The 17,877-nt window shown below is 34.6% G+C and overlaps 1 protein-coding gene and 1 pseudogene across 2 annotated transcripts in view; one reads left to right on the top strand and one right to left on the bottom strand.

Annotated features, from left to right (window-relative positions):
- The window catches only part of LOC126734498 (uncharacterized), a 159,244-nt gene extending 149,883 nt beyond the window's left edge, over nucleotides 1-9,361 (bottom strand). For both annotated transcript variants that reach the window (XM_050438153.1, XM_050438155.1), the window contains exon 1: nucleotides 8,523-9,361. In XM_050438153.1, coding sequence (XP_050294110.1) covers nucleotides 8,523-9,117 — 595 coding nt within the window. In that variant the 5' untranslated portion in view covers nucleotides 9,118-9,361. The remainder of the gene's footprint in view (nucleotides 1-8,522) is intronic.
- An 810-nt stretch (nucleotides 9,362-10,171) lies between these two features.
- On the top strand, nucleotides 10,172-11,603 carry LOC126734642 (uncharacterized; annotated as a pseudogene).
- Nucleotides 11,604-17,877: the final 6,274 nt, after the last annotated feature.

Genomic DNA, 17,877 nt, shown 5'->3' with positions numbered 1-17,877 from the left:
CATAAATCAGCTGGAGCTGATGGAATATCATCAAAATTACTACTCCTTTTGCCTGACTCAGCATTGAATGCCTTAGCTTCTGCCATAAACAATTCCTTTCATAATGGCATCTTTCCAGCATGTTTGAAGGAGGCAGTGGTTATCCCTCTTTATAAGGGTGGAGATGTGAGTGAGCCTTGTAATTTCCGTCCAATTTCTATATTATCTACCCTCTCCAAGATAGTTGAAAAACTTGCAAAAATCAGAATTTTATCTTTTTTGCAACATAATTGCATTTTATCTGCAAATCAGTTTGGATTTCAAACGGGAAAAGGGACTCATGACGCTGTTTTCGGCTTTTTGGAGAGTGTCTATGTGTCCTTAAATTCTGGAGAGTCCGCGGCGGCAGTGTTTTGCGATTTATCCAAGGCATTTGATTGTGTAGATCATGGAATACTGCTGTCTAAGCTCAATAATTATGGCTTTAGAGGTGTGGCATTGCAATGGCTGGAATCCTATCTGTCTAATCGTACCCAAAGAGTTACAGTATCTGGATGTTTATCCGATTCCAGATCCCTTAAAACTGGAGTACCTCAGGGTTCAGTGTTAGGACCACTATTATTTTTGCTCTATGTAAATGATTTGGGTTCATTAAAACTGCAGGGCAAAGTGGTTCAGTTTGCTGATGATACCACCATTTTATGGAATCATAGAGATTCTGATAATGTTAGAGCCCAGGTTTTTAAGGATCTTAAGATTTTATCGAAGTGGTGTGCTGCAAACAGGCTTGTATTTAATGTGGGCAAAACCTTTATTATGGGATTTAACTGTGACGTTCAGGGCCTTATGTTTAGTGAAAACTCCCCCTTGCAAAATAAAGAAAGCTGTAAGTTCCTTGGTATTACCATTGATGGTCGCCTTCGCTTCGAAGATCATATCCTAAATCTTGCATCAAAATTATCCTCTGGATGCTTTGCAGTAAGAATGGCGGGGCATGAGCTGGGAGGGGTAGTTGCACGTTCAGTGTACTTTTCTTTTATTGAGTCCCACCTTCGTTATGGCTTGCCTTTTTGGGGTTTAAGCAACAAGGGATTATTAAACATAATTTTTGTGATTCAAAAAAAGGCAGTTAGATACCTATGTTCCGCTGGGTTAAGAGATTCTTGTAAACCTCTCTTTATATCTCAAAAAATCCTAACTCTTTTTTCTCTTTTTATCTTAGAAACAGCTACTCTTATTCATAAATGTCCTAAACCTCCCTCTAACACTGGTCATATGACTCGCCAGGTTAACGATTTTCCCTTACCAATCCCTACATCCTCCTTCACCAAGAACTCACTTATATACCTTAGCAAAAAAATTTACAACCATGTTCCTCTATGTATCAGACAAATTTTAGAAGTTAAGAGATTCAAAAAGGAATTAAAATCACTTTTATTATCCAGGGCATATTATAGCCTTGACGATTTTTTCAATGATACCTTTTAACCTGTGCTCTGACATCATTTTAGTGTTTTAGTTTTGTTTCCTGTTAAATAATTTAATTTACTTTTCTTTCTTTCTTTCTTTCTGTATTTCTTGTAATATAAAGAGTGGCTTTCGGAGCTTTTTATATGCTTTGTATAGATTTCAAAAAAAGTGCTCATTGCTTGGTCAGGATTGTCTATTTCTTTTATTAACGTCCAGTCTTGTTCATTTAACAGTATTTTAAGATTATGTATGCCTATTGATTTTTTATTAGATTCTGTTTTTTGGGTGACAGCTCGGAAACTTTTATCTTTAAAGGCAACATTTATCATTACTGGAAAATGATCTGTTAGACAGCTATCTAAAACAAATGATTTAAACTCTGCGGAAGAAATATTTTTACATTTTAAGAAAATGTGATCTAAATTAGTTTTGGTGTCTGGTCGTGTAATTGAATTTATATAAGATAAATAGCCCGATTGTGACATTACAGTTGAATACTTAATAACATTATTATCTTCAAGATTTAATAGATCTATATTAACGTCCCCAGTAAATATTTCTAGTTGTTGATTATTGTTATTTAAACTTAAGAATTCTTCCAAATCCTGAATAAAAAGATCTTTTGAAATAGGAGGTGGCTTATACACGGCTGTAACTCCCACAGTAATATCCTTGATATGACATACTACTCTAGCCAAAGTGACTTGAGATTTCGGCAATATTACTGTGGAGAACACCGGGTCCAATTCAGGTTTTATCAGAATTATGATTCCATCATTTTTATTGTATTTGCCTTCATTATAGAATGTTTCATAACCCCTTATATTAAAGTCATCCTTCGAGGATACTTGAAAAGTTTCACTTAATACAATTGTCTGTAAAGCCTAAATTAAAATTTTCTAACAATAGAATTAAATTGTCGAAATTTTTTCTTACACTTCTAATATTTACATGTACCAAATTAAAAATACTTGCATTTACATTTACTTCATTATGCAACATACTGCTATCCACCGTCTTAGTTAAGATATTGTCATCTCCATCCATTTTGTTCAGAAGGTCTTCTTGATTAATTACAACCATTATTCTCCATAGTCAATCTAGGGCTGTATGTTCAACATTGTGGTTTAAATTATATTTTCTGTTTGCTGAGATGCAGTTATAACATTTGTGTTGAACACTTTTACATGTTTTTGTTTCGTGCTCACCCACGCAGGTTCCACATGCTGTATTATTATTACAAACATTGCTTTTGTGATTGTATCCTTGGCATTTATAACATCTTGTAAATGGAACATCGTCATACACAGCACAACGATTCCATCCAATACAGGCCATTCCTGAGCCAATAAACTTCCAGTAGGCCTCCGGTTCACACTCAAGGTAAATAATTGAGAACTTTTTTTGTTCGTTCCTTTTGATGTAAGTTACTGTAAATTCATCATTTTGCATTATCCAATGGTTTTGATGTCTTATTTTGTCTTCAATGATTTCTGGTGTTCCGTCCCCTGTGTATCCAACAATTTTAACTCGTGGCCTTTTCTTCTTCGGTATGTTAGCCTCCACTGTGTGTCCTAATTTTGTTTCAATTGCTTTTTTCAGTGATCCTATTTCCTCTTTTGTGTTGCATTTAACAATTATATTTCCATTTTTTGTGCTATTAATATTTTTCACTCCTATTTTCAGATCATTAGGATTTATTTTTTCTTGGATTAGTTTTAGTGTTTTTTCAGAGTCTAAACCACTTTTGGATTTCATAATTAATGTAGGAAATTGAGATGGTTTATTTCCCATTATACCATCAAAGTCATCCTGCCCCCCAACTAATATAACTAATATAACTTCTCTAACATCTTTGTCTCCGGACAATACTGTGTCTTTGCCGATAGAAACAGAAACAGTAGCCCATACCTACGCAAAAAGGGTTGATCCAATCAGATCAAGGCCTAGTAGCTCTTCAATGGCTGGCGCCAATTCTGAAGCAAAATCACAGAATAGGTCGACACCACAATCAATCCATCGAACTAACCCTGGCAGACAAACAGTCATCATTGGGACTTCTTCTGAAGCTTCTTCACTATCTGCAGCTGATAGACGTCAGTGGTTGTATTTGGGCAGATGCAATCCGGACACTACTGAGCAGCAGATTCTAAAATACCTTGAGAAGCAACTAAACATCTCAGATGTTAAATGTGCCATATTGGATAAGAATGAGGATGTTGTATCCTTTAGGATAGGGGTAAAAGAGTCCCTACTAAAGGGACTACTTGACCCGAACCTCTGGCCAGCCGGTATAGCGGTCAAGGAATTTCGTCCCAGGCGCACTCAGGGCCGAGGGGCGAATTTTCAGTTAGACCCAACACTGTCTCAGCGCCCACAGTAGATGATGTATCGTTCTTTTATCAGAACGTGAGGGGCTTAAAAACTAAACTAAAGGGATTTCTCTGTGCGGCCCAAGCAGAAGACTACCACATTCTTGCCCTAACTGAAACTTGGCTGGATCCTACAGTCAACGACGGTGAATTCCTTAGCTCCAACTACTGTGTGTATAGAACGGACCGCAACACTAGTAACAGTTCAAAAAGTAGAGGCGGGGGTGTGCTCCTAGCAGTGAGCAACACCCTAAAATCCCATCGTTTGCCAACTGCTGACAATTCACTTGAAGAAATCTGGATCTCTGTGCGTCTTGGTGATGGCGAGGATTATTGCATTGGCTGCATTTATGTTCCTCCATCCATGGATCTATCTGTGTATGCAGCGCATTGTGCCTCTGTTACCAAAGCTTGCGAGAGCTTTAATAATGTTCTTATTGTTGGTGACTTTAACCTTTCTAATATTTCATGGTTACCTAGTGATGATCATTATGGCTTAACCCCAAATAATGTTACATCTGATAAAGAAAATCTTTTATGTGACACATTCACTTTTCTAGGTTTAATGCAGCTCAATGCAGTGGTTAATGATCATGGAACAATTCTTGACCTTTGCTTTACAACTTTTCATTCCACTTTAACAACTAAATGTAATGGTTTAGTCGGGTCAGATCCTTACCATCCTGCTCTTGAGCTGCAACTACCCAATAGTAAGTCCAATTACCTGGAACTACCTATAACATATTTTTACAACTTTAATCAAGCAGATTTTGTGTCTATAAATAACTACTTTTCTACATACAACTGGATGTCTATAATTGTTAACGATAACTTAAATACCACTGTTGCAAACTTCTATTCTGTTGTTTATGATTGTTTGAATCTGTTTGTGCCAATAAGAAAACACTCTCCCAAGAAACATTATCCACCATGGTTTTCTAGAGAACTAAAAAGTCTAGTTATTCAGAAAAAAATAGCACATAGAAGGTACAGACAGTCAGGATCAAATACTGATTACTTAAGTTTTAGTGTTCTGCGCTCAGAATGCCGTTCATTATCTAGTGAATGCTACAGACATTACATTGAAAGAGCCGAAAATGCAATAGAGAACAATAGCAAGACCTTTTGAAAATTTGTAAGACTTCAGTCCAATCAAAGCGATTCTACCGTTCCAGATGAGATGTTCCTTCATGATCTCAGGGCCGATACTGGTATTTCTATTGCAAATCTCTTTGCCACCCACTTTTTATCTGTATTTAACAAGAATACTAACCCTTCTAATGCCTCTGACGGTCTCGATACCTCATGTAAATTTAACCATATCAACCACGTGTTCCTTAGTGCTACTACAATTGAAACTGCATTAGCTAAACTGGACAGCAGAAAGGGAGCGGGTCCCGATGGAATTCCAAACAGGCTTTTGAAAGAATGCAGCCATTCCCTTTTCCTTCCACTTTTTCATATTTTCAATTTGTCCCTAACTTCTGGAACTTTTCCAGAGAACTGGAAGCTATCTCATGTATGTCCTATTTATAAATCTGGGAATAAGAGTGACATAACTAACTATCGTCCCATTAGTATCCTCTCTGCAATTCCTAAGCTGTTCGAGCACTGTGTAGAGGTGGTTCTATCTGGCACATTTCAGGAAATAATTGGAGATCAGCAGCATGGATTCACCAGAGGTCGTTCTGTGGATACAAACTTGTTTGTTTTTAGCAACTATATCTTCAAATCTTTTGCCGACGGTAATGAAACACATGCGATATACACGGACTTGTAAGGCCTTCGATAGGGTCAACCATAATATTCTTATCTCTCATATTTCAGATCTCGGCATCAGCGGATCTCTTTTACTTTGGATCAAGTCTTATCTGATGGATAGAGAGCAGCGTGTTAAAATTGGTGGTTTTTTGTCCAACCCATTTTTGACAACTTCAGGGGTCCCTCAGGGCTCCCATTTGGGACCATTGTTATTCAGTCTCTTTATCAATCACCTCGGCTCCCTACTGGAGTCTGAGTTTTTGCTCTTCGCTGATGATTTGAAAATTTTTCGGCGGATTTCCTCCTCTCAGGATCAGTTGGTGCTTCAGAGAGATATAAACAGAGTGTTTTCCTGGTGTAAGTCGAATGAAATGTCATTGAATGTTAAGAAATGTGGGTTTATGAGGTTTACTCGTTTAAGGGTCTCCCCTCCTTGTCAATATGTTATTGATGGTATCCCCTTGAAGGAGCTTGACTCAGTCAAGGATTTGGGTGTCTTTCTGGACCCGAGTCTTACTTTCTCCCACCACTTCGAAAATACTGTAAATAGAGCTAATAAACTGCTTGGTTTTATCAAAAGATCTTGCAAAGACTTTACTAATGTGTCAGCATTGAAGACACTATATATTTGCCTGGTGAGATCTCTTCTCGAATTCTCCAATATTGTTTGGTCACCTCATTTTCTGATTCACATTGAGAGGCTTGAAAATATCCAGCACAAGTTTATCAGGTTTGCCAGATATACTCTTATGAAGTCAGGCCTGGATCTTACCTGTTCAGAGACCATGTCCTACCTGAGCATAAACTCCTTATCAAGTAGAAGGCAGTTCTTTGATGTTTGCTTTGCGTTTAAGGTTCTGAATGGTATTGTTAGAAGTCCGGAATGTCTGTGCCTTTTCTCTTTGCATGTATCTTCTTACACAACACGAGGTCAGGCGCTTCTCCACATTCCCTTTTGCAGAACATCCTATCTACTAAACAGTCCTATAAATAGAATAGCTTCTACAGTGAATAGATTTGCGAAAGATCTTGATTTTTTCAGTACATCTTTAAATAAATTTAAGTCGTCAGCTAGGGCAACTTTCTTGGGATAGTGCCCTACTCCCACTCTTTGGATTATGTTTAGCACAGTATTGTTTATTAGTATTATAGTTTTTACTTAAGACTACTGTTAATTATTAATAAGTACTTGAAATGTTATATACGTTGATGAATAAATAAATAAATAAATAAATAAATTGTTTGGCCCCTTTTTGCAATATCAGAATAGGTATTTTGTTGTTTCTTGTTAATATTGATTTCTTTTCTAAGTTCAGTTACTTCACTTTTTAGGTTTACTAGTTCATTTTTCATTTCTTTCATCAAATTAAACATTTCTGGAGTTTTTCCTAAAACTTCCTTGCACTTAAAGCATAACAGCACTAAAACTCTTCTTTGCAATGGCATACATTTTATTTCCGAAGACGATAAATTCGTACATTTTTTGTGTATTTTTGCCGCACAAAGATCGCAAATATACACTTGATCATTGTCCACTACTTTATCGCAGTTATTGCATATTTCCGTACTCTGATTTCCAACCATATTTATTTGTTTAAAAATTGGAATTCACACAAGTTTTACACACATTTCTTTACCATTGTTAAGTACGCGTTTTTGATATAATAATTATTATTGTTTTTTTTTTGTATAAGTATCATTTAAGTGATTTTTGTTAATAACATACGGCTTATATATGGATGTTATATTTGTATAGATAGATATTTATACTAGGAGACGGAAATAATAGTCAGTGACATATTTTCAGCTTTAGGGCGCGCCGAGTGAAGTAAGGGAAGAGGGAAATAAATTCAGTGGCGGCAACAATTTCTCTTTAGTTATTATTTATAATGCCTATTATAATGGGATAGTAATAAAGAGGTAAATATGTACTTCCTATCTTCAGCTTATTTCATACAAAGAATTTCTAGTTTTAAAAGATAAAATGATTTGAATTTTACATATGGGCTTAGTACCTTTACTATATTTATAAATTCCTATTATATATATAATTCCTATTATCTTGTTTTTGAAGGTGGTAGACATTGGTAGAGTAGTAATAAATAGTTTTAGTTTACATAAATTAATAGATACAGTTTACACTTGATAACAGTTGGGGATACTGCCAACCGAAACGTCGTGTTAAATGTTAAAATAAAGGCATTGCAAGTTCGAGAACCTATTTATTACTTTCCTATTATTCTAATTACGGGTAGAATTTTTAGTAAATAATCCTAAATATCCATTACGCAGGTATACACACTTTAATTCTCAGGTAGGTTATAAGTTGTAGCATAGAGAACTATAATAAAAGGTTTGTTTATTATATTTCTCTAAAATAAAGGCCTTTTATTATATTTCTCTATGAGTTGCAGTGCTAGATTACCTATAGTTGGCAGTACTAGGTACAAGGGTTGTATCCCTAAATTATCCCTTATGAAGGTATACCCACTTTAATTTTCAGGTAGGTTATAGATTATTATTTTAAAACACTTAGTTAAACATTAATTTGGATTATTATTAATTCAAAAACTCAAAAACTGCGCAAGCACGCCTATGTACCACGACGATGATAATGAAGGAAATTAATCGATCGTTCAGTGTTGTGACCTCTGCTCACTGACGTCACTGACTATTATTTCCGACTTCTAGTATAGTCTAATTTTTCTTTTACACCTGTCTTATGTACATTTGTATTGACAACATTCTAAATAAGAAAATAATATAAATTCTCTCAAGAATTTTCAAATTCCTGTATCAACCCAAAAATACCCTAGAGTAAAATACTTTCTATTTAGTTTTTTAATTTATTAAAAGCGATTAAGTCAAAACTCAATAGAAATATAAAGTTTAGCTCAAAGTGCAAATGTTAAGAAAAAATTTTAAGAAAAATTAACTTACTTTTGGAGCTATACTGGTTTCCACATTTTGGACAACAATACATGGTTATCTGCAAAGCATCTCCATGATGTTCTTGCTTTACCCTGCTCTGTTCCAGCTCACCTTCTCTCTCATGCAAATTTCTCCCCTGTTGAAGCCTATTATGGTTATAATTTGTTACTCTGTCACCACCACCTGTTTTTTTGTATGTAACACTACAGCCAGCAGTTTCAACATGACTTGGAGCTATTCTCGTTAGTCTTTTGCCTTGTCTTGGCCCAGAAATCAAATTGGCTACTGAAGGATCCACTTCATTACTTCCCCCTTGGTGAATCAAACCACTACCTCTACCAAGCCCTGCAAAATTTAGGTTGTGACCACCACCTCCACGTCCATATCCACCCCTAGAATAGTTTGAGATCATACTATTATTCATAGCATCATTCATGAAGTATTGGTTCTCAGGAGGGTAATAACTATATTGATTGTGGGGATGTGTCCAATTCCTTTTTTGCTTGTTCTGGTGTGTTCCTCTGTGATTTCCCTGTTGTTGTGAATACTGATTTAAATTATATCCTGAAGGGACCCCTGGGGGTGCCATAGTTCGGCCCCTCATAGTCTCACTTTGAGTGACTTAAACTAATTCTGCCTAATCAGCTTGTTGATGTTAAAAAATAAAACAATAAACTAGATGATAACTGAAAATAAACAAGCACAGCGCAGACTAGACGCGCAGAATAAGAAACAAATATATATTCTGAGATTTCTGAGACAAATATTAAGAACCTAATGACTCTGAAGATCTTCGCTTCACCCTCACCGGCAGCAAACGGAACCCAAACGAATGTTTACTTTTACTACCATTTACCAATATGTCAAATTCATTTGAATTTATAATCAGCGTTGCCATTGTTGCCAGATCGGAAATTAAAGATAGTTTTCCGAAAGTAACCAAGCGTTCAGTGGCGTCGAAATCTATATTTATTATTTTATTATATTTTTATTTACTTATTTACAACAAAATTTATTTGGAAAACCATTTACAATAAATATTGTGTATTATTAATATAAATCAAGATCAACAGCAGATCAAACATGACATTACACCAAGTGGCTAATAACAATCCAAAATTTAAATCAATTAAACATAAATATAAACATAATTTCACGTCACAAAGAAAATCTTTACACTTCTTAATATTATTAGTCGGCCATACACATACATTCTTTTGTTTCAAAAATCGTGGCGTGTTAAGATGTGACGGTTATCATGCATGAAAGAACGGCATGGTAAAAAGACCGTCAGTACCATACACTTGAAAAAGTATCCAAATGATTTAGCATGTGATTGCGCGTGGTACATACGTGTCAAGGGAAAAATCGTATGTGTGTGGGCAAAAAGTGTCATTTATCGTGTCGTTTGCTGCATGTGATCATGCACAAATTTTCAACGTGAAATTTTGTTGCGCGACGAGTTACGCTATGCCTTCGAGTAGTTCGAGTTAATTTTCGATGTTTGTGGTTTGTTTGATGGCTGTGAAATGAATAAAAAGAGAAAAATTTGTATTGTTGCATGTGCGGTTCTGGCCATGGAAACCACGAAAAATAAAAAGAAAGAACAACGTATATGGCAGAAAAAATGGCTGGCTGAGCGAGAAAAATATAGTCACATGTCGCTTTTCAAAGAATTGAGAGATAATGATCCAGGCGACTTTAAAAATTACTTAAGGATGGAGAGCAATACGTTTAATGAACTTCTGAGTTTAATGCGACCATATCTTAGTAAACAAGATACTGCATGAGACAAAGTATACCTGCCGATGAACGACTTATTGCCACTCTTCGTTTTCTTGCTACTGGACGTAGTTATGAAGACCTTAAATTCACTACAGGAATATCTGCTCAAGCTTTAGGACGCATCATACCCCAAATATACAAGGCTGTATATGAGGTATTACATAAGGATTACTTGAAGGTAAGTTTAGAATATTCTTTTTATTCAAGCTTATATCAGTTATTTTACATGTTAAAATACGTTGAAAAATCTGAACCAACTGTCCTGCATTTTGTGGCTGCTCCTGATGTTCCAGACTTCCAGGTGATGGTGCTGGTGAAGATGTTATTGATGATAGCAAACTGGGCGAAGAAAAAGTATTTCGATTTTGAGACTGAACGTCGAACATACTAGTGTCTTCAGTTAATTGATTTAGAGCAGCTTTATGTAATATTTTTGTAATCAGGGTTTCAGCGTACTCTCATTCAACTTTCTATGTTTTGTGGCAACAAATTTGCCGAAAGCTGTACTTTCTGATTCTTCATCACAGTTTTTCAATGCGTCCGTGCAAGTTTTCATTAAATATTTGCTGTTGCATCTCATGTGGTGTCACCTTCGTCTTTGCTCTTTTGACAGGTGTTTTGAAAATCTGTAAAATAAAAAAATCATTGTATGGTAAAAAACATGCCGTGTGAGAAGACTAACTAAAAGTTGAAGACGTTTTAGTCAGTTTTATAAAAGTTAATACAAGTTGGAACGTCAACAACTAAAAAAAAAATAATTGATTGGTTTTATTAATTCTAAATAAGCTATTTAGCCAAAAGGTTCAAAAATACTAGTAATACCTACTTAACAACATTTTCATAATTTTGCTGTAACTTAATGAAAATAAATTTCGTATTGATTCTTTTATTTCAGATGCCGTCAAGTGAAGACGATTGGAGAATCGTTGCTGAAGGCTTTAACTCACAATGGCAGATACCAAACTGTGGAGGCGCCATCGATGGAAAACACATTCGCATATTTCCGCCACCAAATACAGGTGCATTGTATTATAACTATAAGAACTTTTATAGTATTGTGTTAATGGCGATCGTGAACGCAGAATATGAGTTCCTGTATGTTGATGTTGGAAAAAATGGTCGACTATCAGATGGTGGAGTACTAGGATATATGACGTTTTTCAGACATTTAATTTCAGATCGACTTAATTTGCCTCATATTACGGAAACTACTGCAAATTTAAACTTCGTGTTTATAGGAGATGAAGCATTTGCTTTACATGACCATATTTTAAAACCATTTCTACAAAGGGATCTTACTCATGAAAGGCGATTATATAATTACAGATTATCAAGGGGAATAAATGTTGTTGAGAATGTTTTCGGTTTGATTGCAGCCAGATTTCGAATTTTACGTTGCCGTTCATAAAGTTTGTTACTTTATAATGGCTATATGTGTACTTCATAACTTTCTAAAGAGAAAAGCATATGTTAGTGGGAATGCGTTGGATTCAGTAAATGCAACCTCTCACGAAATAAATTACAATGCCGAATGGCGAGAAAGTGAAGTACAACTTGTTCGTCTAAGAACTGTACGTCAGAGTAATTATTTATCAGCAAAATCAAATCGCGATAAATATGTTACCTACTTTAGTGGAGAAGGTACAGTACCTTGGCAAGATGCTACAAACAATGATTAACTCAGAAGATCGAAAATAGATCTGAAAAAAGAGAGAACAGAACTCTTAATATTTTACTAAGTGTGGAAAAATAAAATAAAATAAAATACAATAACTTTTTTAAAAATAATAGAGAATTACATAAAAACATCAATTAATCAAATGTTCAAACAAACCCCCATTAACAGCTAAACAATATCCTAACCGATCATAAAATTCATTTCTAACGTTACTAAGTTGATATTGGGAAAGTTTATTACATTCTAACGAAATAGCGTTTTGTAACTGGTTTAGATTCTCAAATTTTACACTTTTATAAATGACACTTTTATAAATGACACTTTTTAAATGACCCCACAAAAAGAAGTCATTCGGTGAAAGATCAGGTGACCTGGCTGGCCAAAGTATCCAGTACTGTAGACCAATAATATTTCCGTTAAAAACATTTTCCTAGCACTCTCTAACCATATGGGCATTATGGGCCGGGCAACCATCCATTTGATCTTCCTGAACAACTTCTTCCAAGGCGGGTCCAATTTGATTTTGAAATAAGTCCAAATAGGTTTCAGCTGTTAGGTTATAGTCCATAAAAAAGGGTTCAATGATATGGTGTCCGATAATTCCCACGAATACATTTGTTTTTTGGGGATATTGTGTCGGAGTATGAACAAAGCGATGTTCATTTTCTTGGCTCCAGTACCGGCAATTCTGAACATTTGGTTCATTGTTGAGGGTAAATGTACATTCATCGGTAAAACAAATATTTATTAAAAAATTCATTATTAACATTATTTGCTCTTTCCATCCTTTCAAAACAAAATGCCATTCTTCGCTCTTCATCTCCTTCCTGCAGCTCTTGATGTTTTTCGAATTTATACGAATAATATTTGTGTTTTTTTAAAGTGCGCTATACCGTTGTATGATGTTTATTTACCTCTTGCCCAAGAACCCTCGTACTAACCATCTTGTTTTCCTCCACACTCAGTAGAATATTAAGATCTCTGTTCTCTCTTTCTTCGGCTCTATTTTCGATACCCTGAGTTGAACATTTACAATTATTTATTACAGTACCTTTGGACTCGAACTTATTGACAGTACGTTTAATAGTTGGAATGGACGGAATGAGCTTGGTGGGGAAATAAACTGAAAACATTTCAGATACTGCTCTAAGACTGTTTCCCGCATAATGCCACTTAATTATGGCTATTTTTTCGTCGATTGAATAATTCATACTTATTTTCAAATATCGACTGTTACTGATTTATTGACACTTGTCCTCACGTCAGTGACAATATTCATTTTACTGGTGCCCGTTTGGTTTTACCTGAACCGAAAATTTGCTAATTTTGCAATTACATTTAATTGAATAATTGAAGATTCGCTTATTTAAATTTTTTGAAACTTTGCACAAGGATTTGCCAGATTGGTCTCTTCAAAAAGTTATCTTACATTTTTTCTATAGAATGTTCAGGGAAGCTAATAATTGACCCCCTTAAAATTTACATCGGTTTTCCTATGTTCCGCTCGGCGACGCACCACCCTGTATAAACAACAGCAAGATTTGAAAAATGTTTAAATATTTTAATTATTATAATTAATGATTGATATAAATATATAAACATAATAAGGCAACATAAGCATACAGGGTGTTACAAAATTCGGTACAAATATTTTAAGAGCGTATTAATGGAGTTAAAATAAGATTTTTTTTCCTATAAACGTGTGTCATGTAAAATAGTGTAAACCCTATTTTAGGGGAGCTTACCCTTCTTATGGCCCGTATCTTATGTTTTCTATAAGAAATTTAAAAATCTGACAACACCATGTAAAAATATCACATTTTTGTGTCTTGCACTTTTGCGATATAATTACGCGTTTTTGAGAAAATCGCTGATAAACAAAAGCGGAGCATTATTAAACCCCATTAATATCTTAAATTAGAAAAAGCGAAGTGGGCTGTGACTGTTTATTTTTTTGTCAAATCAAAATAATTTTATCCAAAATTGTAAAAAACGATTATTTTTTATGTTTTTATGACGAATTAGATGGTGTTCTACATTTTCACATTACTTACTGGAAATATAAGATATAATCGGTCAGAACGATAAGCCCTCTCTGAATCCTTTTTAAAATTGGGTTTACACCATTTTTAGGACGGAAAATGTCAAGAGGAGCCGAAATAATTAGGACTTGTAAATTTCTAAAAGATTTGGCGTATAACTGTAGTCAGCTCCAAATAACCAATTTTCTTCAAGCAATTTGCGCGGGCTGTAGCTCTGAGAGGGTGCATTTTCAGACACATGTTTATTGGAAAAAAGTTTTATTTTAACTCCAACAAAACGCTCTTAAAATATTTGCACCAAATTTTGTAACACCCTGTATAATAATTATGGTATGTTTATTTTTTTAATTGTGTTTAAGCTGCAAAAACATATTACTAGGAGGGAAAAGCTACGGTAACGAAGGTGATTTTTTGGCGGTTTGGATTAAAGAAAAAATTAAGGATACATAAAGGCTTAAGGGAAAAAAACAAGGAACGTCACATTATGTTTCTTTTGAGACAATTGGAAATATATGATGCTTGCGACTGCAAACTTCAAACTGATGCATTAAGGAAATACTATATATTTTTATTTAGCAAAGTAGAAGTATATTCTATGCAGTATTAGAACACGTTTTAACCAAATTCTTGAAGAACAGATAGAAAAAATTTCAAAATATAAACCAGCTCCAAAGAAAAAAAAGGTAAAAAACAGAAAATATCCTAACATCCCGTTATAGAACACTAGTGGAGTGGTTGTACAAACTGACAAACTTACATTAATAATTTTTGTTACGAGCTAAAGGAAGAACAAAATTTTTTCATACCCTTATTGATAAAATAAAGGCTACTGGTTTGGTAAGGCAGTGTAATAGACTTCCGCATCATGTTTACAAAATCTCATCAGCGTCATAAGGTTTTTTGTATTTTGCAGCAGAAATTGGTAATAGATCTGAAAATATGGAAGTTTTTATAAAAATACACATCTCGTGAGAGTCAATTTACACGCTGCTAAAAAATGAAAAATTCTTTAAAAAAGACACATTATAACTTATTACCGGTATATGTAGGTGGTGGAAGCTCAACTGCCCTTCTGGTAGTACATTCCTGATTGCTGGTGTTTTTTGGAATTTACTGGAGTAATAGGGTTTTGTGTCCAGGCACCATAAAAATTTGTTAGAAAATTGATAAGCCTGTTGATTCTATTTGTTTAATTTTTTTGTATGGGAAAAGCGCATGTTTTGCATATTTATTATGTAAAAATACATCCATTTTTTTAACAAAAACTTATTTCACTTAAACTACCTGGAATAGTGACGGTCTTGTCCTTGACATTTTTAAAAGTCATTGGGTATTTCCATGTGCGTTTTCAAATTCCCATATTTTTGTCACATTCCATATATGAATGTCCTCTTTTAGGGAATGTTATTCGTATTGATTCCAAAAGTTTTGTTTTATGAAGAACATAATGAATAAACCGAATGGAATTGCATAGTTTTTATTTTTGCCACCTGCGGAATCGCAAAAAATATGTCTAAGGGTTACACGTTATCCATAAAATTAGTTATGTAATGGAAGAGAAACGACAATACTTCATTTGGCCCTTTCTTCGCAAATACACATCTCGTGAGAGTAAAAAATGGATTGTCCTATAGATAACACGTGGATATTAAAACTGTACATATAAAATTGTCTCAGATAATATATATCGTTGGTGGTGACGTTTGGCAATGAAATATATTTTTTTGATAGTCCAATGCAATCACAAGAAAATCGTTTGATTTTTTCAATCCTGGCGAGCAGCCTATTTAAAATCATAGGATGTCTGCGCCTTACGTTTATGAGCTAATTCTACGAGCCAATTTTCGAATTTCAGCAGTATCTTTTTTAGGGTTTCAGGGTTTAATGATTTTAGTTTTTCCCGGAATTCATCACCAGCTGAATATATGTCCGATCTTGGATACCCAAAGGACAATTTAAACTTGTATTAAAAATTTCCTTGTATGTAACGTCAGAAACTTTAATGGTCGGATATTTTTCTTTAAACAAACTAAATATTCTCGTAAAGTCTCTGGCAAATACTTCTTTTTAGATTTGTGCAAACTGTGGTGAAATAATCTAGTTTTAAACGAATTTATGTGATTGTATTTATCATCACGAGTTTCAGGACACAACTTCCTATGCTTGGAACTTTGCTTACCTCACATATGGTTCTCAGAAGATCCCGTAGCTTTAAAATTTTCTGTAGGTATTTAATTTTGCCCCTTCTTACATCAAAAATTGACTGGAAAGCTTTAAAACGCACGTTTAATTTCCTTAGAAACCCCGTTGCGTTTCACTCTTACTTTATAAGCCAAAATACCAATTATGAAATTTTGCGTGGTCTTCAGCATGACGAGATCGTCTTCTCTGAACTGGTATAAGAGTCATCAACCAAATATGCGTTTTGCGCATTCTTAGAACCAAAACTATTGAAATATTTTGACAGTTCGTTCCTATCTACACTGGTCACATTTTCAACAAACACTTAAGTCTTTTGCAATTGCATGGCGGCCCTTCTTCGTGAGACTGTAGTCGTATTTTCTTGATAACATCAACAATTATTCCAGTTTTCTTCCTGTTTCTCATACTATCGCCGTCATTTTTACAGTCATCACTATCGGAAGATATTTTATGCTTTTATTATTATCGCTAAATACACAAAAATATACAATAAACCAGTTCTAACACGCATAACATACAAACTAAATGAAGAAAAACGAAATGAAAAAGTGCATAGTTTAAGTTAGTGCACCTTCCTTATCTTTTACGCATGGACTTTTCTTGTGTTTATCCGACGCACTGTTATTTTAAGTACCCAGATTTATCGGACGGTCCTCTTTATTGCCATTCGACTTCGTCAAATTAGAGGTTCATCAAATAAATCTTAGATGTTGCCTCTATCTCAATTTCTTAAAAAGTGTGACATTTCTGTTTTTCCCTCACCCTTCATATTATTTATCCGTTTTTTTTTACATTTAGTGCTTTGTTACCATCAGTTCTTAATTATAACTGATTTATAGCTGACCCTGTGAACTTCATTCCGCCTTAGAGATAATAAATAAGCAGATTTTTGGTTTTGCTAAGTCAATTTTTTTATTAATCAAGTATTTCAATGATTCTTTACTACGTTGCACTTTTCAGGTGCAAGTACAAACAACGAAGATCATCTTCCGACTTGTGACATGCAACATATAATTGACAGTGTGAAAAACTTTGATTTTCCAGACGCAGACTACAAGCTTTTAAGGATTAGCCTTGTGATTTGTTAATGGTCATGGCAAAAGCAAGACAGATCAGAAATTAAGTCTTTTAAACTCAAACAGCATATCAATTGGGATCATCGGAATAGAACTCTCTTGCCTTCGCATTTTTTTTTGAGTATCGTCGCGTAAATCACATTGTTCATCAATTTACTTACGACCAAAGTCGTACCATTGCAAAGTTTGGTGGGTTTATGTTTCGAAGCATAATTTCTACGGAGCCAACCTTTAGGCGTAAATGGTGCGGTGGTAATGGCAGGCTGGATGGTGATTGGTGGCTTCATCTTCATTTGTTATAATCTATCGATTTGGATGAATTCTAAATTTTGTAGTTTAGGTCATCTATATCTTTATTCTTTAACCGCTAAAATTGCTCGCTCACTTAATTATTCATTATTTTTGTAGTTAGTAATGATGTTTAGGAATACTTTGTTAACCAGTTCGTATGTCGATGAGACAAAGTTACAGAGATTTCTGAGGAAATGAAATTAATCCGCTTCGATCACAGGTACTCGACCATTACCGATAGCTATTGCTCAGAAAAATCTTCAGCAGATGTATCATTAAGCAATACAACT

The sequence above is a fragment of the Anthonomus grandis genome, chromosome 3 (genome assembly GCF_022605725.1).
Source record: "Anthonomus grandis grandis chromosome 3, icAntGran1.3, whole genome shotgun sequence".
Classification (NCBI taxonomy): domain Eukaryota; kingdom Metazoa; phylum Arthropoda; class Insecta; order Coleoptera; family Curculionidae; genus Anthonomus; species Anthonomus grandis.
This window is presented reverse-complemented; position numbering and strand designations above follow the sequence as displayed.